Here is a 23793-nt window from a genome sequence, read left to right as displayed (position 1 = left end):
GGGGGGGGGGGTTTCCTTCCCCGGAGATTCTGGCATCATTAGCCTTCGAAGAGACACAGGCTTGGGGTTTTTTTAAAGCTTCCTGCGGATGGGAAAGCAGGGCCAGGAGGATGCAGATGCGGAAGCGACTCTGCTACATTCCCTGACAAGTGGACCGAGAAAACGGAGACAAAATAACTACTGCCAAGCAATTAACAGAGCTAACGAGACCCGGTCTTCCCTACCAAAGGCACTTAAGAGCAGATGATGCTCTTTGCTCCTCCCCACCAGGAGAGGGGGGCAGCTTAGGTTCCCTTAGGGAAGGGGTTCAACCTTGCCTTAGAATCACCTGGGAATCTTTAAAATCCTGATTTCTGGGCCTCATCCTCCAGAAATTCTGTTTCTTTGTTAATAATGTTGTGGCCCCACCCCATAACAAAGAAACAGAATTTCCGGAGGATGACGCCCAGAAATCAGGATTTTAAAAAGATTCCCAGGTGATTCTAATGTGCAGCCGAGGTTGAGAACCACTGCCTTAGGGAGATAGATAACAAAGACCCAGTTAGTGCCATTAGTGCCAGCCGAGCCCCAACATGAATGAAGTCGGGGTAACAAGTAACAACAGCAACAAAAAGAGCCAGATAAATCCAAAATAGGGTGAAGCTGACCAAAGACCTCAAGCCCCTCTGTAGGCTCATGTTGATGTGTCAGAATATTAAACACCTGGAAAGCTCATGCATATTAAGGGAGCCCTCCGAAATCAGAATATATATATATATATATATATATATATATATATAAATTTTTTTTTAAAGAACCCACCCATTCCAGACGGGGCAGACCCATGACAATGCTATTTCTCTAAGACAGGAATCTCCCGCCTCCTGCCCCCAAGAGCACAGCAGAATATTCAGCAGTCTGATTTTTTGGTAGATTTTGATAGTTTATAAAAAGTGTAATTGGGGATGCCCAATCATTTATTTTCAAGGTTGGAATGAGGCGTTGAACTGGGTTTTCTTCTCGATGCTGACCCTGTGGGTGGAGGTGGACGAGGGGCGGGGATGCCAGCCCGATGCCAGGCACACGCAGGCCCTGCCTGGAGCTCCCAGCCCGGGGCGGGGGCAGTCTCGCTTGACAAGTGGCCGGAATAGCGTCCCACGGGTGGAAGACAAGAAGACTGAGGCCCCAAGTAACAAAACTGGCGCAAGGTCACGCGGCTTGACATTGGCGGAGCTCGGGGACTCCGTGACCCAAGCACTTTAGGTGGGAAGCCGCCCGGTGGAGGCGGCAGGACCCTCAGGCCGCCCAAGCGGACGCATGCGCAGGACCAGCCCTTGCCCCGCGCAGCCCAATGAGGCCATGAGCGTCCAGAGGCAGCGAGAGGGAGAGGCTGGGAACGGAGCTTGGGTCAGTGCCGACACCTGCGGGCTGGGCGGGATCTAGGAAATCCGGGATTTCAACGCCGTGGAGTTACGCCTCCGAGGTTGCGTGGGCGGGGAAGGGGGCGGGGAAAGGGGCGGGGACGACGCGAGACCCGCCCAGGAGCTTCCGCCGAGGGGCGGAGCGAGCCTCGTTCTGGCTGACGCGCAAAGCTGGCCGCAACGCGCTCTGAACTGTCGTAAAAGGGGGCGGGGCGCCCCGGGCTCGGGACTGGCGTACGGCGGGGAGCGTCCCTCCGGGCCGCGGCTGGCAGGGTGCGGGGACCATGGAGCGCTATGCGGGCGCCTTGGAGGAGGCGGTGGATGGTGCTCGGCAGCAGGAGCGGCACTACCAGCTGCTGTCAGCGCTGCAGAGCCTGGTCAAGGAGCTGCCCAGGTGCGGGCCGCGGGGCGGGCGGCGGCGGCGGGGCTCGGTCTGCCCGCGCTCACCACGCCCCTCTGCCCGCAGCTCTTTCCAGCAGCGCCTGTCCTACACCACGCTCAGCGACCTGGCCCTGGCGCTCCTCGACGGCACCGTGTTCGAGATCGTGCAGGGGCTGCTGGAGATCCAGCACCTCACCGAGAAGAGCCTCTACAACCAGCGCCTGCGGCTGCAGAACGAGCACCGAGGTGCGTGGGGGCGGCGGGCCGACGGCGCTCCTCCTGCGGGAGGGAGGCCAGCTGCCCTGGGAGCTCGCGGTCTCTGAGGGCCGAGCCCTGCCCTGGGTGTTGCTCGGTCGAAGTTCCTAATATTGAGCAGATCAAGGGCGGAGTCTTTACTAGCGTTTTTTGGTGTATTTTGTTTGTTTGTTTGTTTCTGTTTTTTTGGTGGCAAATGGGTCAATCCAGTTTTGTGGCTGGACAGGTACTAACGGTGTGACATTGTCCTGTGCATGGCAGAATGTTGAGGAGCATCCCTGGCTTCTATCCACCGGATGGCAGGGGCTCCCTCCCCCAGGCATGACAACCCAAAATGCCTCAGACATTCTTGGGGGTCAGCGTTAGCCCAGGATTGAGAACCAGGGCTCTAGAACAGTGACTCTCCTGTGTAACCGTAGAGGCTAGCTAGCCTCCTGAGAAATGAATCACTCAAGGGTGCCTTCCACCTTCAGTCCAGGGTCACGTTACCTAGCTTGTCTGACGCTTCCTAAGGATTCGGTGTGGATTCGTGCATTGCAGTTGGTTTCTTTGGTCTCGGCTTCTGGAAGCCCTCCGCATTTATTGTGGCTTTGGCCTTTTGAAAACTCCAAGGCATCCTACCTGCAGAACGTCCCCACTCTGGACCTGTCACATTGCATCTTCCCGCTGTCATTTAACCCATTTCTCCCCCCTCCGTGTTTGCTGTAAAGTGGGCAGCAGGCAGAGCCTGGTGGTATGCAGGTTAAATGTGGCAAAAATTCCTCTGGTAATACAGGTCCCTTCCCTATGGAGACAGGCGACATATGTCTGCCCCAGAATTAGTGTGTTTCTGTGATGGTTTTGTCAAATCTTTTTTATGCATCTGTTGAGAAATGATCAATAGCTTTTTGGTTACTATGGTAAATTACATTGTTGTTTTTAATTCCTGGGATAAACTGTATTCCTGGAATAGATCCTACTTGGTCATGATGTATTGTCCTTTTGGTCTACGTTGGGTTTGATTTGCTAAAATCTCAAAGATTTTTGTCTTTGTGTTCATGAGGGACATCACTCTGTAGTTTTCTTGTGATGTCTGGTTTGGGTGTCAGGGTGATACTGGCTTCATAGGGTGAGCTGGGAAGTGTTCTCTTTGGTTTTCCAGAAGAGTTCGAGTAGGATCAGTATTACATCTGCCCTGTTTGGGTGGTTATCTTTGTAAACATTTTTATCTATCTATATAATCTACATAAAACGCTAATATGCTAAGTGTCCCCCTTCACTCCGTCTGGGTAATGACATCAAGTAGCAACACCTGGCTTCCTCTCCCTAGCAACGACTAGCCTCCTTGGAGTTTCTTCAGCCCAGGAACACGACTTGCTTTATAGCCAGGTGGAAACACTTTACAGTGTAATCAAATGTCTGTGAAGCGTTTTCCCGTGCCTCCTCTCATTTGATCCTCACAGAAGTCCTGGAGTAGGTAGATAGGAGACTCGGTGGAATCCTATTTTCTTTTCATTAGCCAGAAAACGGAGATTTAGAAAGCTTAGAAACTTGACCCGACTGAAAGGAAGAAATAGTGTGGGGAAGACTTAGTGTGAAAATGACTTCAGGTTTTCTCACTGCACAAAATTTGGTCAAACACTGCTGCAGTTAAATATTTTACCCTTCGTTCTCCCTGCGTGATCTATAATAATAATCTACTTCGTGTTGATATTTACTGCTGTGTTGCTGATGATTACCTGAAAGAGAAGTTGGGGTGCTTCACTGGGCTGGAAAAAGTTTAGCTAAATCAGAAAGCAGGTCTAAGCAAGTTCTATATCTATAAAAGGCTAAGTTGACTCGTGCATGCGCGATACATATAAAGCTCTTGGTGGCGCCTATCACACTGGTGTTTCCATGTCACTGTCGATCATGAATTTGGTTGACACTTTTATTATAGAGAAAAAGCGAATAGCGATATTAAAATATTTCTTCTAATTTCCTTTCAATATATACGAACTCATGCACGGGCCACTAGTTGAGGTATAAGATGCATATGCTCACAAACCCAAAATACATAGCTCATCATTCTTTTTAATGCTCAAATCGTGCCGCATTTGGCCAGTGGGAGGACTTCAACCTGGCTCCTGAGTCTTGTTGACAAATCCCATCATTCTTTGAGCACTTCCTTGCTTCCTGGTAGCAGTGGTTCTCAACCTTCTGGCCCTTTAAATACAGTTCCTCATGTTGTGACCCAACCATAAAATTATTTTCGTTGCTACTTCATAACTGTAATGTTGCTACTGTTATGAGTCATAATGTAAATATCTGATATGCAGGATGGTCTTAGGCGACCCCTGTGAAAGGGTCGTTCGACCACCAAAGGGGTCGCGACCCACAGGTTGAGAACCGCAGGTAGAGGCACGTGGTCAGGCTCATCTTTCCTCGTTCTTTCCCTGCCTCAGCCCCTCTTCTAGTCAGACCACCTGCAGCTTCCCCACACTAACCAGCCTCCCATTAGGACCGACACCTTTGTAACCAGCCTCCCATTAGGACGGACACCTTTGGCCGTGTAAAGCTTTCACTCCTGCCTTCGACTGAGTCTGCAGGTGCAGGCAGCAGTGGTGACTCACTCTTGCTGTCAATAAGTATTTAGTAAATTCACTCTTGTTTTGGTAATCTTTATCTCTACAGAGGTTAGTAATTTGGGGAGCAAATAAAGCACCCAGAATAATATTTTTTTCTTAAAGGAACCTGCCATTTCTCCATGGAATGGTTTTGTTTGTTTTCTTTTAATCTTTATTGTTGAAAGTATTACATCGGTCCTCCTTTTTCCCTCCATTAGCCTCTTCCAGCCTGCTCCCACCCCTCCCCCCAGGTTTTTTTTAATTGTACTTCGTCATATTTACTCATTTACTAAAAACAGAATGTTTCATGAATTTGCATGTCATCCTTGAGCAAGGGCCATGCTGATCCTCTCTGTACCGCTCCAATTTTAGTCTGTGTGCTGTGGGAGTGAGCCCGAGGCTTGGTTCCACCTGGTGGGAAGTGTTTGATACTCTCTAGACCAGCGGTTCTCAACCTGTGGGTCGAGACCCCTTTGGGGGTCGAACGACCCTTTCACAGGGGTCGCCTAAGACCATCGGAAAACACATATATAATTACATATTGTTTTTGTGATGAATCACTATGCTTTAATTATGTTCAGTTTGTAACAATGAAAATACATCCTGCATATCAGATATTTACATGATGATTCATAACAGTAGCAAAATTACAGTTATGAAGTAGCAACGAAAATAATGTTATGGTTGGAGGTCACCACAACAGGAGGAACTGTATTAAAGGGTCGCGGCATTAGGAAGGTTGAGAACCGCTGCTCTAGACCCTTTGCTACTTGTCCTTCAGAACATGTGGGCAGGTTTGGTGCTGCCGGCAGTGGGCCAGCGCCCTGTGACTTTCTGCTTGTCCCTCCCTCGGTCTGCGCAGGTGGTAACTGGCTGTGGTCGCTTTCCTTGGTCATGACTGAGGCCCTGCCCCTGCACCCCTGCAGCGGGCGCCGCTCTCCTCTGATCGCTGGCTGCTCACCCAGTGGAGTCTGGGCGTGGACCTGGGATTTGCAGCAACGTTTAATAAACAGTGAAGGGGACAGTTCCCCGTATTTATGTTTTCCTCACACCCTGCCTCCATTGGCGCGCACATCAACTAGGGATCGTGTTTCTTGCGCCTGTGTCTTGAGGGTGGCTCTTGGTTTCAGACTCATTTATTTAATGTGATAAATGCCATAGTCGAGGTGTGTACCAGATGCCAAGAAACGGAAGGCTGTGGGCACAGCAGGTACCGAAGGACTGGCAGCACCTCAGGGGCTCTCCTGAAAGAGCTGCAGTGTGAGGGTTCTGCCGGGGACGGGGCTGGGCTTGTGTTCCCTTAGGACCAGGGCCCCCCTTTATGGGAAGCTACAGCCACTTGACACCTACTGGTCTAAGATGTGGGCTGTGTAGTGTCATATGTTCTGTTTTGTGACTGGTTTCCTTTCTTCTCTGTCCAGTCCTGTGAGACTCCATGCTAATCTTCTCTGTATCGTTCCCATTTTCGTATTTGTGCTCAAGGCTTGGCTCCTTTCAGGGGAAGTTTTTGATACTCTCTAGACCAGTGGTTCTCAACCTTGGCTGCACATTAGAATCACCTGGGAATCTTTAAAATCCTGATTTCTGGGCCTCATCCTCCGGAAATTGTGTTTCTTTGTTATGGGGTGGGGCCACAACATGAGTAACAAAGAAACAGAATTTCTGGAGGATGAGGCCCAGAAATCAGGATTTTAAAAAGATTCCCAGGTGATTCTAACGTGCAGCCAAGATTGAGAACCACTGCTCTAGATCCTTTGCTGCGTGTCCTTCGGAACATTTGGGCAGAGGCCACACCTTGCTCTGGCTCAGGGACGCCCCTCCTCATCCTCCTTTTCCAGGCCTCTGCCTGGGTGGTCTGGACCTCTCAGTGGATGTCCCATGGACGATGAGCAGGTCACACCCAGGACTGCTGGCCGGTGGCCATCTGAGTCCAGAAGCCTCCAGACCAAAGTCTCTCACCCACATGGTCTTGAGTCCAGGCTCCAGCCCTGAACCCACCCCACACCAGCCTGCCCTGCCTCACCCTCTGCAGTGGTTCTCAACCTTCTGGCCCTTTAAATACAGTTCCTCATGTGGTGACCCAACCATAAAATTATTTTCGTTGCTACTTCATAACTGTAATGTTGCTACTGTTATGACTCGTCATGTAAATATCTGATCTGCAGGATGGTCTTAGGCGACCTCTGTGAAAGGGTCGTTCGACCGCCAAAGGGGTCGCGACCCACAGGTTGAGAACCGCTGCTCTAGGGCACTGTACCTTCCCGAGTCCCCTGGAGCCTCCTGCTGGAGAAAGGCCCTGCCCTGGGGGAGGGTAGGACTAAGTGGGCTGGGCTGCTCGGTGTCCCCAGAGCTCCCCCCTCACCGCCCTCCACCCCTACCCCCCCCCCGCCCCCACCTCCCGGCTTCTTGTACGGGGCTTCGGGGGCGGGCTGGGTGATCAGTTGGGGCCTCAGTCTACGCCTTTGACCTGGCTGCCCTGGGCCTCAGTTTGGTGCTGAGGTCGGGCAGGCCCTGAGGTGGGAGGTGTTCCCTGGCCCCTCCACCTCGCCCCTGCCACCTCCTGTCGGACTCTCTGGTCTTGTTCCCTCCCAGTGCTCCGGCAGGCACTGCGGCAGAAGCACCAGGAAGCCCAGCAGGCCTGCCGGCCCCACAACTTGCCCGTGCTCCAGGCAGCTCAGCAGCGCGAGCAGGAGGTACGGGTGCAGGCAGGGTGGGCGCCACCTGGGCTCTGCTGACGGGGCCCAGTGGAGGGGCTCAGGGGGACTTGGGAGCTGCTGGCTGTCCTGGGCCCCAGCCTGGGGTGGGCTGCTGAAGGCTTGGAGAGTTCTTACATGTGGCTTCTCACCATGGGGTGTTGGAGTGCCAGGACCAGGTAGAGAGTGTGCGATCCCCTCCACCTGCTCCCCAAGACCGCAGCTCCTGATGGCCTGGGCCTGTGCAGGGGCTATTGTGCCCATGGCCTTGGAGGTGCAAGGGCAATGGTGGGGTGACAGGGAGTCGGCAGGGGCCCATCCTGCTCCCTGGTTACTCAGGGACAACCAGAAAGCCTAAATGTGACCAAGCAGCCATGGATGATGGGGATGCATGCAGAGAGAGGTGTGGGGTTCCGAGGCAGTCTCAAGGCTGGGGTGCAGGGAGGAGGTGCCGAGCTGGAGTCTCAGGCAGCCCCGTGGGGAAGTAATGTGCACAGAGGCCCAGAGACAGTGGCCGACTTGACAGAAGCAGAGGTGGAACGGCGTCTGCCAGTTCATGGCGGCCCTGAGCAGTCAGCACTGGGTGCGGCCTGGTACAGCAGAGGGAGGACACCTGGCGGGAGGGCCTAGAGAGGACATTTGAGGGAGGGTAGCCGAGCCCTCTGGGGGGTCTGGTGTGGCCAAGAAGGCAGTGATCTGGGCGCAGTAAGGGAGCCATCAGTGGTCCTGGAGCCCAGGCTTCTAGAAGGGTGGCAGTGGCAGGCCAGGACCCTGTGTGTGAGGTATTGGTGGGTCGAGGCTGAATCCCTGAGCTGCCCTCACTGTGGCAGGCGATGGAGCACCGGATCCGTGAGGAGCAGCGGGCCATGGACCAGAAGATCATCCTGGAGCTGGACCGGAAGGTGGCGGACCAGCAGAGCACACTGGAGAAGGCGGGCGTTGCTGGCTTCTACGTGACCACCAACCCGCAGGTCAGTGTGCTGGGCCTGCCCTGGCACAGCCCCGGGGACGCTAATCCCCAAAGGCCAGATTCCATCTGGGGTTTTAGGGCTGGTGCCCAGGCATGGCAGGGTACAAGTGGGGGTGGGGAGGCCTGGGGTGCGCGGAGGAAGGGAAATGGGAGTTCGGCTCCAGGAAGGGTTTCTGTGCAGCGCTCAGCATGGAGGCTGGTCCCACCGCCTCTGCCCGCAGGTGCAGGGGCACTGCTCACCGTCCCCAGCTCCACGGCGCCTGTGGGCCCCCTCGGCACACATCTGTGTGCACCAAGCCTCTGGCAGGCTGTGGCCAGACTCACTGCCTGGCACACTCTAGGCCCTGAGGCCTGCTCCTGGGCCCTGGGGAACGGGGCTTCTACCTGGGCCTTTACTGGGGCAAAGGGGGCCCCGGTGTCATTCTGGCCTCACAGTGGCCCCTCTGGATCCCAGGAGCTGACACTACAGATGAACCTGTTGGAGCTCATCCGGAAGCTGCAGCAAAGAGGCTGCCCGGCGGGGAAGGCAGCCCTGTGAGCAGGTGGGGTCCCTGCCGGTCACCCACTGCCCGTCCTGGCTGGGAAGACAGTCCTGTCCCCGTCGCCACGCGCAGCAGAAAGCTAAGGAGTTCGTCTTCCTGATGTCTGGTCACCACCCTCCTAGGTGCCTGCAGGAAGGGTCACCTCTGAGGAGAGGCAGGGTGGACCCCACTGTGTCTGCCGCCCCCCCTCCCCCTTTGTCAGGGGTTTTACGCCTAAAGCTAGAGCGGTGTGGGGAGGGGGGAGCAGGCCGGCCTACTGGCTGGCTGCACCAGAGCTGAGCAGAGGGTAGGGCTAGAGCCCCTGGCACCAGCACATCTCGACCTCTGCCAAGCCCAGGCTCTGTGCTTAGTTCTGGTCTCGGCCCCGTTCTTGGTCGGTACCGCCCCCAAGTAGGAGAGGCTCGCAGCCCAACGCTTGTGTGAGCCAGAGAAATAAAGGTGCCTTGGTATGGCCTGCAAGTGGCTTGTGTGACAGCTCTGGGTGTCTGTCATGACCAGGGCCCAGCTGGGCCCTCACGTGGCAGCTCCACGGCCTGCGGAGGGTGCCCCCACCCCGTGTCACAGAGGCCCCTGCCTGGGGCTGTCCCCGTGCAGCCCCAGGCCCATCACCTTTTCCCTGGGCCACTAGGGCGCAGCCAGTCTGCCCTATGGTGCTGGCAGCTGAGGGACACGGTGGGTGGCAGCCACGGGCCTGCTCCTATTGGAGCAGCAAAAGCCTGGTGTGGGTCATGGGCACAGGGAGAGACCAGGGTGGAGAAGCACCACGCACAATCCCTGGGGCCTCTTGTCTGCATTGGTCAGAGCTGGGGGGGGGTCCAGCAACCTGCATGGCGGGTCTGCGGGACGGCCTGGATGGAAGTGTGGGCCTGGCCCCCAGGGACACATGACTGGAGAGAGGCAGAGACAGGTGAGACTTCTCAGGCCTCGGAGCCACGCCCTCTCTGCTGACCCCACCTGAGGGCCCCACAGGAAAGGGCGTGGAGGGCTCCTGGCTGCAGAAGTGGTTTATTGACCAGTCCACCTCCCTCAGCCTGGCTGGCCCACCTGTGGGGCTCAAGGTGTGTGGGACAGACCCTGGTGGAAAGTGGGCAGAGATGGGGGCGGTGCCCACTCAAAGGGCAGTTCCTGACCTTCTCGGTGGCTCTGGCAGGTATCAGACAGCCTGTACGTGGGTGCCCACATCCTGGGTAGGAAGCCGTTCTCAGAGTCTTGGGTGTGGAGAGGTGAATCCGCGTGCGGCTGGGCTGTAGCAGCATCGGCCTAGGGGCCAGCCAGACCCCAGCCTGAGGCCCTGGGAAACCAAGTCTGGTGGCAGGTGGCCCGTGGGCGCTAGGCCGGGCGGTAGAAGAGGTTGCCTGTGTAGAGCCTCCGCTTGAGCTCCTGCCATAGCAGCTGCCGCTCCCGTCGGGCGCCCTTCATGACACTGTTGTTCTCCAGGGCGCGGCGGGACAGGTAGGGCAGCACCTCCATCACAGGGCCGTAGGGCACGTACTTGTACACAGGGAAGCCCGCCTGGCCTGCACGCACAGGCAGAGGTGGTGAGTCCTGACCCTGACGCCCGCACCCCACCCCCAGGGAGGCCCAGCTTACCCAGTGGGAAGCTGATCTGGTCACACATGCCCAGCAGCTGTCCAAAGTACACCTGGCGGTCAGCGGGGTGCAGACCCAACTCCTCCATCCTGTGACCAGCCAAGGCAGTAGGTGAGCCCCTGGGCCAGCTCGGAGCCCCCCTGCCACCCCCAGATCCCCATTCACATGCTCTAACCTCCATTCTTTGCAGGGCTATCAGCTCTGTCCTGCCCAGACTAGGCCTCTGCCCTGCAGCTCCCACCTCAGCCCGTGGTTACTAAGTTCCCTCCTTCCCAAGCCAGCCTCCCTCCTGCTGGGCTCACTCCCAGTGGCCCCTTCCCTCCTGCTCGTCCCAACCTCCCTTAGTGGTACTCTGACCCATGGTGTGGCTCGGGGAAGCTTCCAGCCCTCACACCCAACCAGGCCACTTGTCACCCCTCACTGGCTGCTCTGTCCCATAGAGCAGACACCAGCCCCCAGTGGCTATTGTGCCATGAGATGCAGTCCCCTTTGCTGTCCCAGCCACAAATGAGGCCATTTAGGGCCAAGTAGGCCCCAGCTGAGCCCACTCCACACTGCAGGCCCACAGAACATACTGCTGTTCGGCCACTGAGTTTTGTGCTGGGTTGTTACTTGGTCAAAGCTGACAGGCTCTCTGAGGTCCCTGGGGGCTGATCAGAGACCACACCACTTCCCAGGGAAGGTGAGCCCGAGCGGCTCGAGGCTCCCTGGCCCCTGGAGCAGGAGGTGGCTGCCACTGCTGTGCGTTAGAAATCACGGTTTCCATTGCAATTTCAGATGGAAAAGGCAGCACCATCCTAACAAAGGAGCGGTGACGTGACTGAACGGGTTTAGAGTCAGCTCTCCAGGCAGTGCCCTCACCCCACCTGTACCTTCACTGTCCCCTTAGGAAGCCCCACTCAGCAGCAAGCCTTGGGGTGGCCCTGCTGTGGGACGGGGGCCCCTGCTTTACTCCTGGGAAACTTGAGGACCAGCAAGACTCAGTGCAGGGTCTAAGCCAGTGATGGCGAACCTATGACACACGTGTTAGAGGTGACACGCGAACTCATTTTTTTGGTTGATTTTTCTTTGTTAAGTGGCATTTAAATATATAAAATAAATATCAAAAATATAAGTCTTTGTTTTACTATGGTTGCAAAGATCAAAAAATTTCTTATGTGACACGGCACCAGAGTTAAGTTAGGGTTTTTCAAAATGCTGACACGCCGAGCTCAAAAGGTTCGCCATCACTGGCCTAAGCCCCAGGAGGCTGTGACTGGGGAGAGGCGGGGAACTTGGACCCCGGGCCCCCGGTGTGGCACTGCTCGGGCTAAGACAAGATGAAAGAACACGGCAACAATACTGGAACATTTAAGGATTTGCTTCACCTGCTTCCTATATCTGACTTGTAAGGATCCCACCAAAGTTTTGCTCCACAGGGCAGGCATTTAAAGAGAAAACAGACTCTGTTAAATTCCAAATGCGTGTAAAATGTTAGGAGTAATTGTCTCTAAAGAGGCCAGGCATCAGAGGTTTCCTGAGGGGTTTCAGCATTCCACCCTGCATTTGTGTATTTTAAGAAGCTATTTAAATCACCTAACGACATTTATTTTTTTGAATTTGAAACTAGTACGCCAGGTATTCATTTTAAAAACCAAATTAACTGCAGATAGCCTCTTTGCTACAGCAGTGCCGATCCCTCGCAAGACCTGGCGGGCAGGGTCTGGGAAGCACTAAAGCCGCCTCTCCCGCTGTCCCACAGATGTTCCCCCAAACACCCACCGTGCCTGGCAGGGCACTCTGCACACCAAGCATGTCAAACTCACGGCCCACAGGCCGCATGTCTCATTTGGCCCATGTTAGCCTTTGAGTTTGACATGTTTGCTGTACATGCTTCCAGGGTCTCGCCAAGCTCTTCCCTGACCCGGGAGCAGTCAGACAGCTGTGGGCGGGGCCACCTTACCTGCGCAGCGTGAAGCGCACCGTGTCCTCGTTGTGGGAGGCCACCATCACTTCCGCCTTGCCATTGTTCTTCAGCTCCTCCAGGACATAATTGAGGCACCTGGGGGGAGAGGCACGTGAGCCTGGGCCTGGAGAGCTCCCCACGGGGCAAAGGCCACAGGTGGGCCCAGGGCCACTCAGCGAGCCCGCTCCTTGTAGAGGTACCCATGGTGCCAGGACAAGACAAGGAGCACTCAGCCTTCTCAGTACCTGTGAGTACGAAAGAAAAAACAAGCAGCACTGGGGTTAGGCATCAGAGGGAACTAGCTGAAGCACATGCCCTGTGCGCCCAGGACAGATGCAGCTTCACGTCCGGAAAGGGGGCTCCCTGTGCTGGGGGAGCCTGACCGCTGCTCCATCTGGCAGTGAAAACAGCTGGGCAGGGTGCACGTCCTCTGACCCAGCAACTCCATTGCCAGCCACAGCTCGTCCTCACCCCTGGGCACAAAGGACGGACAGGCTGTGCCTTGGGTCACCCTTAACGCAGGACACCAAGCACCATAGAGCTCGCAGGGACACATGAGCATAGGCATCTGCGTTGGCCGTTATGGTCTGCACGCCGACCTGGGGGATCCAGATACAACTTAACCCGCAAAGCGAGGGCAGAAGACAACGCACATGCCGACCATGAGGTCTGACCAAGAGAGGCGCATGCAGCTCCTGGAAGGAAGAGGGCGCTGCTGGGGCCGAAAGGCAGGTCAGTGAGGGAGACCCTCGGGGGTCTTTGAATTTGCAACACATTTGCACCACCTCGTAGAGAAACAGCACGCAGCCAGCCTGTCCGTCCTGCATGAGCTATCACCAGACAAACGCAGCACGAGAGACCATGATGGTCCCTGGAAATAAGGTGAGTGCAGTGCGGGGAGGGCTACCTGGGCCACCGACAGGAGCTGCTGGGGACCCAGGCCAGTTCAGTTTCGTGAGTCGACATTTCTATATTAAAAAAGCCACCCGGCCTGGCCAGTGTGGCTCAGTGGTTGAAAGTCGACCCATGAACCAAGAGGTCACCAGTTCAATTCCCGGTCAGGGCACGTGCCCGGGTTATAGGCTCAGTCCCCAATAGGGGGTGTGCTCTCTATCCCTTGCCCTTCCTCTCTCTAAAAAATCAATAAAGACATTTTTAAAACGACCTTAATGTTTTTGAAAAAGTAAATCAAAAGCAGAAAACAATCAGTTCTGGCCTCAGGGCAAAAGTCTTGCTCTTACCAGAAGCTGCTGTCTCCAGGGCTGCTTCCCCTTCGGATAGGGGCCCATCGTGTCAGCTCCAGCACCAAGGAGGTATGTTTCCCTCCCCCTTTTCTCCCTCCCCTCCCTCCCCAGGTGGCCCTGAGGCTCTGGGACCCAGGAAGGACGGGCGCACCTGTGGTACATGGCGTTGGTGGCCTCGTACGTGGGGTTGATGGGGTCCTCATAGCCGATCTCCGCAGCGCGGGCCCGCTCCTGGGCCATGTAGGCACCCCGCACCAGCTTGGCTCCAAAACACCAGCCCTCGCGGCGAGCCAGCTCCAAGTCCAGGGTGACATTGTCATAGGCATCCTGCAGGGTCAGGGCCAAGAGTCAGTAACTAGGTCAGCCCCTCCAGCCAGCACTTCTAGGGCAAGCATGTCGAACTCGAGGGCCTCATGCCTCATTTATTTGGCCTGTGTGCGCCTTTGAGTGTGACCTGCTTGTCCTAGGGCCTTTCTGGGCCTAGGAGCATCCAGGGTAGAGTTGGCAAGGGGCACCGGGGCAGAGGCAGGTGGGTGAGGGAGGTGCCCTGTGGGTGTCCAGGGGATCTGGAAGACAGGTGTGGGTGAGAGAGGCCCTTTGACCTCTGTCCACAAGGAATGGTGACAGGGGGCCACCTGCAGCCTCTTCTGTTTGGCCTGGGCAGTCCTTTGAGGGGACACAGCAGGTGCCAGCAGCCACTGTATATGTGTCCCCTCAGGCTGATTTGGGGGTGGGCCCCTGCCTATATAACCCCTCACCCCCACCCGCGGCCTCTAAACACCTCACTGGTCTCCCCAAGCAGCCCGTTCTAGGTTTGTGCTCAGGGATCACCCTGAAGCATTACTGAGGGACATGCAAAATTCTAGGCAAGTCTTTTCTGGGCAAAGGCCCAGAACTTTCATCGAATTCTTACAGAAAACGGTCATTCGTGAAGGCTTTGACATCTGGGGTTTAAAGACATTGAGTGGACCCTGAACAAGCTCCTTCCTCTGGGACCTGGATCGACCAACCTCCCTCCTCCACCTGGGGGCTCGGGGGGGGGGGGGTTGCCATCACCGCAAGGCGGGAGGCTCAGGGGCCGGACGTACCCTGAGGTAACACTGGTACGTGTTGAAAAAGAACGGCTTCTCCACCTTGAACTTGCGCTGCATTTCCAGCGTCAGGGGGCTGATGGCCGGCTGGAAGTAGGTCTGCTCCGCGTCCACCATCAGCCGCACCCCCGCCTCGGTGGCTTTCTTAGAGGTCAGGGGTGGGAGAGAGGGTTTGTCTGGGGCTCAGGTGAGACAGGCGCCCCCCAGCCCCCGGGCACATCCCAGGCCTCGACCTTGGCCAGGACATCCATCCTCTGCAGCATCCTCCTCATCTGCTGCTCCTCCTCCTCGGTGAACCCCGACAGCAGCGGCTCCAGCTGTCCTGTCTGAGGGTGCACGTGGGCAGGTGTCAGGCGCTGGACCAGCCCTCTCGAAGCCTGTGCTTCCCCTGCCCAGAGTCTACCAATGCCTGCTGCCTGGTCCCCAGAACCAGCGAGACCCCCTCATCCAGGCCCCTCCTCCATCCTGTTTGCACATGAAGAACAGCGCCCTGCCCTGAGGCCGGCTGGTGACCCAGGGACAAGGCCACTTGGAGGTGTAACCTCACAGGTCAGGCCTGCACCAAGTCTGCTCCCTCAACCTCCCCAGGACCCTCGGACGTCCCCCTTCTGTTCCCACACAGCGCTAAGGAGGCTACCCTTGACCCATCCAATCACCAGGAAGGGCTCAGCCCCAAGCAGGGCGCGGGCTCAGACAAATAACAGCCGTGCAGCATAGACTGATGGGACGGAGGCACCAGCCCCAGATGCTGCAGGTTGGCAGTTGGCACACACCCTGCAGGCCTGCGCAGCACTGGGGCCCTCTGCTCTCCCCACTTGCCCACTAACCCTGGCCAGGGCGCTCTGAGGAGGAGTGGGGGTCTGCGGTGTCTCAGCTGGAGGCTGGGCCCTCAGGGCTGAGGCTGGAGGTGTGTGGAAAGCAGTGTTTGCCTCTGCGGTTCCTTCACATCCAGCTTCAGAGGCGATTTCAAACACGGCCTCCGCATTCCCGACACCCTCCCGGGGCAAGTGGAGTCTCATTCCTTCCCCTGAACACGGGCCACCTAGTGACTGACTGTTAATCAGCAGTCAGGCGGGGAGATGTGGGATTCTGAGGCGAGGCTAGGAAAGGTGACAGCTTCCGCCTGGCCCCTGGGGACACTTGCACTGGGAACCAGCGGCCACACAGTGAGGAAGCCCTGGCCGGTCGCTGGCCATGCAAGTGGGGACCCTCCACACTGACCCCAGCCTCTGCCGCTCCAAGTACAACCGCAAGGGAAACCCTGAGAGAGAACCACAGAGCCTGGGAGGGCGATCATATGAGCCCGTGAGGTTCGGGGTGACCCAACATGCAAGGACAGATGACATGGGAAGGCTCCCCAGATGTCCCTCGCCTCGTGGGTCTCTGTCCCACTCTATGGGGCACTAGTGGGTCTGTCTTCTTCCCCCTAGACCCAGCACGTCAAACTCAAAGGCTAACACGGGCCAAATACCATAAATGAGGCATGTGGCCCGCAGGCCATGAGTTTGACATCCTTGCCCTGGACCATGGGGTCCCGTGGGGCCAGGGAGGACAGTAGTCTTGGCCCAGGATGGGCGACAGGAACATGGCCCCTCCAGGCCCAGCCTCCTCTGGGACAGGGCTCACTGGCGAGCGGGGTGGCGTCACCTGCATGTTAGGGACCACCAGGTGCTTGGAGAGCTCGGTCCTGCTGTCGACGAGGCTGTTCCAGTCCAGCAGGTCCAGGGTGCTGCGGGGGAAGGGCGGTCAGCAGAGTGGTGGCAGCAGCTAGGATCTGTTTGGGGGCCTAGACCCCAAACCAGTCCATTCCCTAAAAGAGCACCCCGAAACCCCGTCCCTGCAGAACCCGCCTCAGTGTTCAGTTTCAAAAGTCAGATAAAATATAAATGTCATTCTCTGTTTAAAAAATGAAAACCAACCCTGGCCGGTGTAGGTCGGTGGGAGTGTCGTTCTGTGCACCGAAGGGTCGCAGGTTCCAATTCCTGGTGGGGCACATACCCAGGTTGTGGGTTTGATCTCCGGCCGGGGTGCGTACAGGAGGCAACTGCTCGCTGTTTCTCTCTCATATCGATGTTTCTCTCTTTCCCTTCCTCTCTCTTTCTCTCTCCCTTCCTCTCTCTCTCTAAAAACAATGAAAAAAATATCCTTGGATGAGGATTAAAAAAACCCCACAAAAACCCAAAACATGAACGTGTCCTGCATCGGGGCAGCGGCAGCTCTGAAAACTCGGGGCTTGCACCAAGGCCCCACAGAGACCTCAGTCCCAGCCCCCGCCCCTGAGGATGAAGCCCGGGGCCCTGCGGGGCTCAGCTGCCCTGGCCCTTCACCTGTCAGCCGGTGGACCCAGGAGGGCTATACTCCTGATCAGCTGCAGTCACCGAGCCTGTGCCCGAGTTGCTGGCCTCCCCTCCCCGCATGGATCCCAGTTGCCTGTCAGCTCCCGCCCTGTGCACCTCAGGGCAGCAGTTTCTTTGGCGCCATCACCCCAAGGCCCACAGCCTGGAGGGGGGTGACCAGGGTTGGGAGAGGCTGCCGGGACTCAGCTGGAACCACGCCTGACCGGGTAGCTGCCCATCTCAGGCAGGCGCTGCTCTTACCCGGACACGCCCAGGGTCTCTGCTCTGAACCAGTCCTCAATCTCCTTCCGGGACGCAATGCCCATCCTCGCCACGCTTTCCTGGAGAAGCGAGAAGGTGTCTGTCCCGGGCCCCCGGCCCCACTCACTCCCATTCCGTGTCTCCCACCTGTCGGTTTGTGATCTATTGTGACTTGGTTACACTGTTAGTTCCGGCTGTGTTTCTGCTCCACAGATGGTCCCTCCCTGCGGGTTCCGGATGCCCCTTTCCTGTCCCTGCAGCTCCGCAGAGCTCTGCTACCTGCAGGGCCAGCCCCTCCACCCTCCGGTCCAGTGTGACCGCAGCCTCTGGTCAGATTCCTTCCCCGCCAAACCCTAGCAGCTTCAGGGTGGGCTGCGGGCCCTGGAGCAGCTCTGGGAACCCACCTTAGACACCGCCTGGCCGTTTCTCCTGGGCAGGGTGCCTCCCCAGCCCCCCCAGTGTCTACCCGTCTACTCACACCACCAGGGAAGGGCTGCCCACCTGCAGTGCCGCCACCTCCAGCTTTGTGTCCATGGCATCCAGCCCGGCCTTCCCTTGCTCGGCAGCCATTTGGTGAAAGAACCGTCTCCACTTGATCAGCACGTCTGAGAACTGCAGCTGCAAATGCGGGCCTGAGCTGCCGTCACGGGCGCAAGCCCAGCTCCCGGCCCCCAGGACCCCCACACAGCTCCCGGCCCCAGGGCCCCCTCCCATCCCACCTGTGTGCTTGGCTCCCAGCCCCAAGGTACTGGCACAGGAGCTTTCACTCAGTGCTCATGGTAGCCTGCAGTTCCTGCAAACTCTCTCTGCACATGGAAGGTTCCAGCACTTACCAGAAACTGGGGTCTCCCCAGCGCAGTGAGCTTGATGGCTGAGAAGCCGTCATCGCTGGCTCCACCTGGAGAAGCCGCAGGAAGAGCCCTCAGGCTCCGGAGAGGGGCGGGAGGGGACCAGGAGCTGTGCTCACCCAGAACCAGCGGGCACACAGCTCCTCCACACGCCCCACCCCGTGGGGACGGTGACTCATCTGCGTTCGCCATGTGGGTCAGGAAGGCGGTGGGGAGGCCTGCCCATTCCTACATAGTCCTGACGGCCACCCCTCTTCCTCTCCCCTGCCATCAGCCCCTGGCTGCCCACGGGGGGCTCACAAACACAGATGCGGAGCAGAAAGCAGGCTGGAGCGCGGAAGGGGCTCAGTCACTACATCTGTATCTGGCTTATGGCTTCCAGAGCGCGTCTCTGCTTCTATGGGAGCCTCCTGTCTATTTGCTCCCAGGCAGAGTGGGCAGGGAGGCAAACAGGTGCCCCTGGCACTGGGCACTGGACGGCCACGTGTCTGCCTGACTGGCCAGGGTCTCCCCAGCACCACTTAGAAGACTGTTCTGATCCTGGCCCGTCGGAAGGTGCGGGACCCACTTTCCCATCACAGGAGGCTGCTGGGGATGCACAGGGGACGGCGCTGTGACCTGGCGGGTCTCTAACAACTACAGGACACGAGCCCTCAGTGACCCCTCGGCAGGGACTCCCGTCGCGAGGCTGTGAGGAGGAATTCTCCACCAGAGGAGAGGGACACGCGCTCCCTGAACAGTGCAGCCCTCGCAAACCCAAGTGCCTTGTGTACCCAGCGTCTTGCCCCTGCCACACCTGGGGGCCGCTGGCCACCGAAAGCCTTCCCAGAGGTCCACGCGGGCACCCGGTGCCCAGGAAAGGGGAGGGAGGCATCTTCCTGGGGGCAACTGGGCTCTTTGCAGAGCTGCTGGACGCAGGCATGACCCCAGCGTGACTTAGGCCTGGCCTGTGGCTCCCCCCCCCGCCCCCCCGTCACCCCAGATTATCCTCACAACCGTCAGGGCCACCCAGACAGAGAGGAAGCCCTGAGCACGCCCTCCGGTCCGGCCTCCCGTGCGCGCGCATTTCCACGGGTCGCTGGGCTGGGCCTGGCAGGGGGACAGCCAGCCAAGAGCGCGGCCCCACCTGAAGCCTCGATGCAGCGCAGGAACGTCTCCATGTGGAGGTCACACTTGGCTTCGTTGGCGTAGAAGTAGGTGCGGGCGCTGACGACGCCGTCCCTGCGGTCTCCGAAGGCCTGGTGGGCCTGGTACTGCTTCTCCCTCTTACTGGCGCCTGCAAATGGCCTGAGCACTGACCGGGCCTGGCACCCGCCCCAGCCTCGCTCCCAGCACACAGGTGCCCTGACCCCCTGCACGTGCTCGAGGCTGTTTGCCAATTGCAAAGTCACCTGACCCCGCACCCACTGCTCCTCCCCGGAAGAGCCCTAGTCACATGGCAGACCTGGGCCGGGGAGGCAGAACCCAGACCAACGGAGGGCCAGCCGGGAGGATGCGTCAGCACATTCAGAGCCATGGCCCGGGTGCCCATGGACGTGGGACAGAACTCAGCACCGCCCTTTGCCCCCTGGGCTGGCTACGCCCCCACTCCAGGTGCCAGCCATGGTGGGTGGGGGACCAGGGGGTGGCGGTGAGAGCATTTGTTGGTGAGCAGCCCCCTCTTACCTCCGTCCTTCCTCTCCGCCGCTGAAGTGCAGGACCTTAGGGAAGGAAGAGGGCAAGGGTCAAGGTCATGCCACCCCAGGCACAACTGACAAGGATGGACCCATCAGGGTGAGAGAAAATGAGGCTGAGCCCTGAACCTGACCTGAAAGCTGTGTGAGGGCTGGTCAGCCAGGGCAGGGAAGAGTGACTCAGCCGCCCCACCCACCCAGGCCTCCAGGGACCCCCTCTGAGCTGGGAGGGGAGCAGCCTGCACCGGAGAAGCCGAGGTTCCCCTGTGGGCGGAGCCCTCCCCCCTGGACCAGAAGTAAAAGCCCCTGACAGGTGGGAGCTCTCTGAACAGCCCAGAGCACGGAGTGAGTCCTGGAAGGAGGCCTCGCTCTGCAGCCATTCCTTCTGAGGAGAGGACAGAACTATAGGGACAGTCAGGGCTGATGAGAAACAAAGACGGGCCACCACCGGCGTACAAATTCCCCAAACGGATGAGTGAGGGCCCCTGGCTTTACCCTCCACCCCTCCTCATCCAGGCACCTCCCACCACCGGGGCCCAAGACTGGCCTCCTGCTCCCACACACAGCCGGCCCCATCTCTAGCCCCCCCAGCACCCGCTGCACTCTTGCCCCTTAGACTTAATTTCCAAGCAGCAACCAAAATGTTTCTTTGAAAATGAAAACCCTCCCATCATACCTGAATAGCACCCCCAGGCCTCATGAGGGCAGGACAGTGAGGCCAGCCCTCAGCCCTGGCCACCCCACCCCGACCAGTGCTCCGCCACACTGGCCTCGGCCGTCCCCGGCTGTGCTCTCGCTGGCCCTCTCCAGCCCTGCCCACTCCCCCACCACCACCACCACCTCCCAGCATCACAGCAACCACCATCCTCCTCCTCAGTGGCGTGGGGTCGTCAGCAGGAGGCTAAGTCTTCAGATGAAGGGAGTGCTCATCATGGCGGCCCACAGGCCCAGGGCAGGCACTCCCGCAGCTTTGTCACCGATTTGTATCTAAAGCCTCTCAGTCAGGTACCACAGAGAGGGCTCAGCGCAGCTGCAAAGCCCCGCAGCTCTGCTCATCTGCTCTCACCCACAGGGAAGGGGCAGCGGCATCCCCCGGGGGCACTCTAGGCCACGGGAAAGCAAGGGAAGCTGCTGACAGGGACCTGCACCTGCGGTGGTGGCCCCACCTGTGTTAAGAGGCTGTGCCCCCTTTCACCTCACTGCCCCCAAGCAAGTCCCCAGGCCTGAACCTGGGACCCTGGGACAGACGCCTAGGGCAGGACCCATGAGGCCACAGCCTGGGGGCAAGAATGGGAGCTACGCCTGCAGCCACAGCTCCGGCCACCTCATGCCAACCAGAAGCAAGTGCTTGATGTACTAGTAACAGAAGGAAGAGGGTGAGGTATGTGACCATGTTGGCCCCACATACGACATCCCTGCGGGAATAAGGAGCTCCCACCCCAACCCCCAACCCGAGGCCCCTGGGCAAGGGCACCTACAAGACCCAGGCCCAGGCCCTCCAAGGTGTGGCCCAGGCAGGGGCCTGGTCAGCTCGGGCAGCAGCTGGCGGGGTGCAGGCCTGCTCCACAACCACAGTCTGTGGCTCAGAGAAGGTGAGCGTTAACCACGGTAACCTGTCTACTAGGCAGACAGCCTTCCATCGATGGGAACCGTTACCTGTATCTAAAGGTCTCCAGGCTCGAAGAACTCCCCCTTTCCCACTCCCAGCATGCTCAGCGGCAGGAAAGCCTCGGAGGTCATGGTTATTTCCGCCCCCAAGACACTCTGTGCACGTGTATCCCAGGGAGCTGCCACCACTCTGGGGACCGAAGCCCAGACAGCCTCCAGCCAGCCCTGGGTCTGCATAAACTGGACAGACACACCTGCCATCACACTGTCCCTGGGTGTCCTTATCACAGCCCATCGCCAGGTAGATGACACCCTAGCCCCTTTCCCCTTCTCCATGGCCTCTGCCTGCTGGGGAGGCCCCGTGGGGGTCCTCTCCTAGAGTCGGGGCCCTGGCCTCTGCCTTCCAGCAAGTGTTCTGGGAAACACCACCCCACACCTCCCCAAATGGCTACTGTCTCCCACCTCCTGCTTCCTGCCCTGAGAAGCCCTTCAGGCCTGCAGATGCCTCCATACTGTCTGTGCCTTTAACAGTTGTGCCCAAGGCAGGCCCGGCAATCCCCGCCTGCAGCCTTCATTTGGGGCAGGGGCCTCCACATCACTACAGGGTCCATGGGCACGTTTAGAGCCACTCCTAGCTGGGAACATCCCGTCAGCCAGGCAGGCAGGCAACTTGATGGTGCAGACCTCAGCCCAGGCCCCTCTGCGGGCACAGGCCCTCTGGCAGCAGAGCTGGGCACAAGTCCTTGGCACATGCCACTGGCTTGGCTGGCAGTCACCCTGTTAGGGTGGGGAGGGACCACCACTCACGTCCCAGGGCCCACCAAGTGGTGCTTCTGCAGGACAAGGGCTGCTAACAGCAGGGCACTCCAAGGGCACAGGCCCCTGAGCCGCAGAGCTGGGAGGAAGCCAGGCAGGCCACCCTGGGAAAGGAGTCTTTTCATTGAGAGAGAGAGAGAGAGAGGAAATCCCACGGTGAAACCATCCAGCCCTCACCCTGACCCAGCGGGACACAGAGCCTATTAGTTAGTCAACAGGCAGCCACAGCCCCCACTGGAAACAGAGGGGGTGCTCAGCTGGAGAACCCCGCCTTCAGGACAGCGAATCACTAGGCAGGGGCTGGGCTCCCCCAGCCAATTGGCTGTGAGGCTTGGACATTCTGTTCCCAGGGCAGGAGCCTCATGTGACTCCTTTCCCTCCTCTCCCCTCCCCTCCCCTCCTCCCACTCCCTCCCCTCCCTCCCCCCGCCCCCCATGGTAAACACCACAGCCTGGCACGGGCAGGTTAGTCAGCAGGCCTGGCCCTAGACTGACCCAGGTTACTCAGCAGGCCTGGCCCAAGCCTCGGGTCAGTCGGGCACAACTGCTGTCAGCACTTGGGACTCCAGATGCAAATGAGGGTCCTGTCCGGACAGGTGCAGGCATCGGCACGGGAACCGGGCATTTTGCAAAGAAAGGGCAGGTCTTGTCTGTACTTCCCCTAAGGACACTGCTCCAGGAAGCGGAGGGTGACCTAATTCTGACTCAGCAGGGTGGCTCAGGGACGTGCCCATGTTTCCACACTCACTGCCCAGAGAACAAAGCCTGCAGCAAGTTGGTGGCCTCAGGAGGAACCCAGGCAGCTTGTCAACCATTCGTGGCTGCACAATCCCTTCCCCACGGATGCCTGGGCAGGCTCCGAGCCCACCAGGCAGAGCCCACCTGCATATCAGAAAACCACCTCAGGGGCCAGGAAAGGGTGGGGGCCTCCCAGGAGAGACGCTTGGGCAGAGCAGGAAGGCACATCGTTTGTAACCAACTGGGCAGCTCTATTCTCAGCCTGAGAGCCACACAGCGTGTGTGTCACAGCTCCTCAACTCTGCCCTCGCAGGGCGAAAGCGATTTGATTTCATATAATTTTCACACGTCATAAAATAATATTCTTGCTCTGATTTGCTTCAACCATTTAAAAGTGCAAAACCCATCCTCAGCTTGCAGACTGTACAAAACCAGGCAGTGGGGGGGATCGGCTGTGTGTGGTCATAGTGTGCTGACCCCTAGTCTCGATGTTCCTCCGGCCTCATGCACACAGAACATCCCATGAAAGCCCAGGGCTGTAATCCTCACGAGGCAAAAACGCAAGAACCCCAGACTGAGGTTCCGGGAACCAGGCTGACCAAGCTCTCCCTAGCCCTGGCCTCCTCCCAGCCTGGGCCTTGACCCAGCCCCTGGCTGCCCTGGGGGGCTTTGGGGTTACCACCAGATGCCCCGCAGGCCTTTACTCCATCTCCTGGCGCTCCGCCTCCTTCTTGGCTCAGGGTCCTCCTTCCACTTCCGTAGTCCCAGGAAGGGAGCCCACGCCAAAAGGCCCCTGTTATGCCGGAATAAGGGGCTGG

The 23793-nt window shown here is 58.2% G+C and overlaps 2 protein-coding genes and 1 non-coding gene across 3 annotated transcripts; 1 reads left to right on the top strand and 2 right to left on the bottom strand.

The window, feature by feature from the left end:
• Nucleotides 1-1586: 1586 nt before the first annotated feature.
• Nucleotides 1587-9285, top strand: LOC102426261 (protein DGCR6). Its single transcript, XM_006106844.3, has 5 exons — nucleotides 1587-1794; nucleotides 1867-2027; nucleotides 7214-7314; nucleotides 8145-8285; nucleotides 8739-9285. Exons 1-5 carry the CDS (start codon nucleotides 1685-1687, stop codon nucleotides 8820-8822), a joined length of 597 nt encoding a protein of 198 aa, XP_006106906.1. The 5' UTR covers nucleotides 1587-1684; the 3' UTR covers nucleotides 8823-9285.
• LOC111824106 lies at nucleotides 4911-5017 on the bottom strand. Its single transcript, XR_002827208.1, has one exon. It is a non-coding gene; the product is annotated as a U6 spliceosomal RNA (small nuclear RNA).
• A 443-nt stretch (nucleotides 9286-9728) lies between the features above and the next one.
• Nucleotides 9729-23710, bottom strand: LOC102428571 (proline dehydrogenase 1, mitochondrial; the record flags this gene model as incomplete). The annotated part of the gene is made up of 13 exons (XM_014448801.2): nucleotides 9729-10343; nucleotides 10417-10505; nucleotides 12359-12457; nucleotides 13757-13932; nucleotides 14694-14840; nucleotides 14930-15022; nucleotides 16344-16425; nucleotides 17294-17373; nucleotides 17795-17911; nucleotides 18127-18191; nucleotides 19268-19417; nucleotides 19807-19841; nucleotides 23680-23710. Coding segments are annotated over 13 exons (1352 nt in total), but the record flags the coding sequence as incomplete, so codon positions are not given.
• Between the last annotated feature and the right edge of the window lie 83 nt (nucleotides 23711-23793).

Source organism: Myotis lucifugus, unplaced genomic scaffold (assembly GCF_000147115.1).
Source record: "Myotis lucifugus unplaced genomic scaffold, Myoluc2.0 scaffold_926, whole genome shotgun sequence".
NCBI lineage: Eukaryota > Metazoa > Chordata > Mammalia > Chiroptera > Vespertilionidae > Myotis > Myotis lucifugus.
Note: the sequence above shows the minus strand (reverse complement) of the source record. Positions and strands in the feature narration are given on the sequence as shown.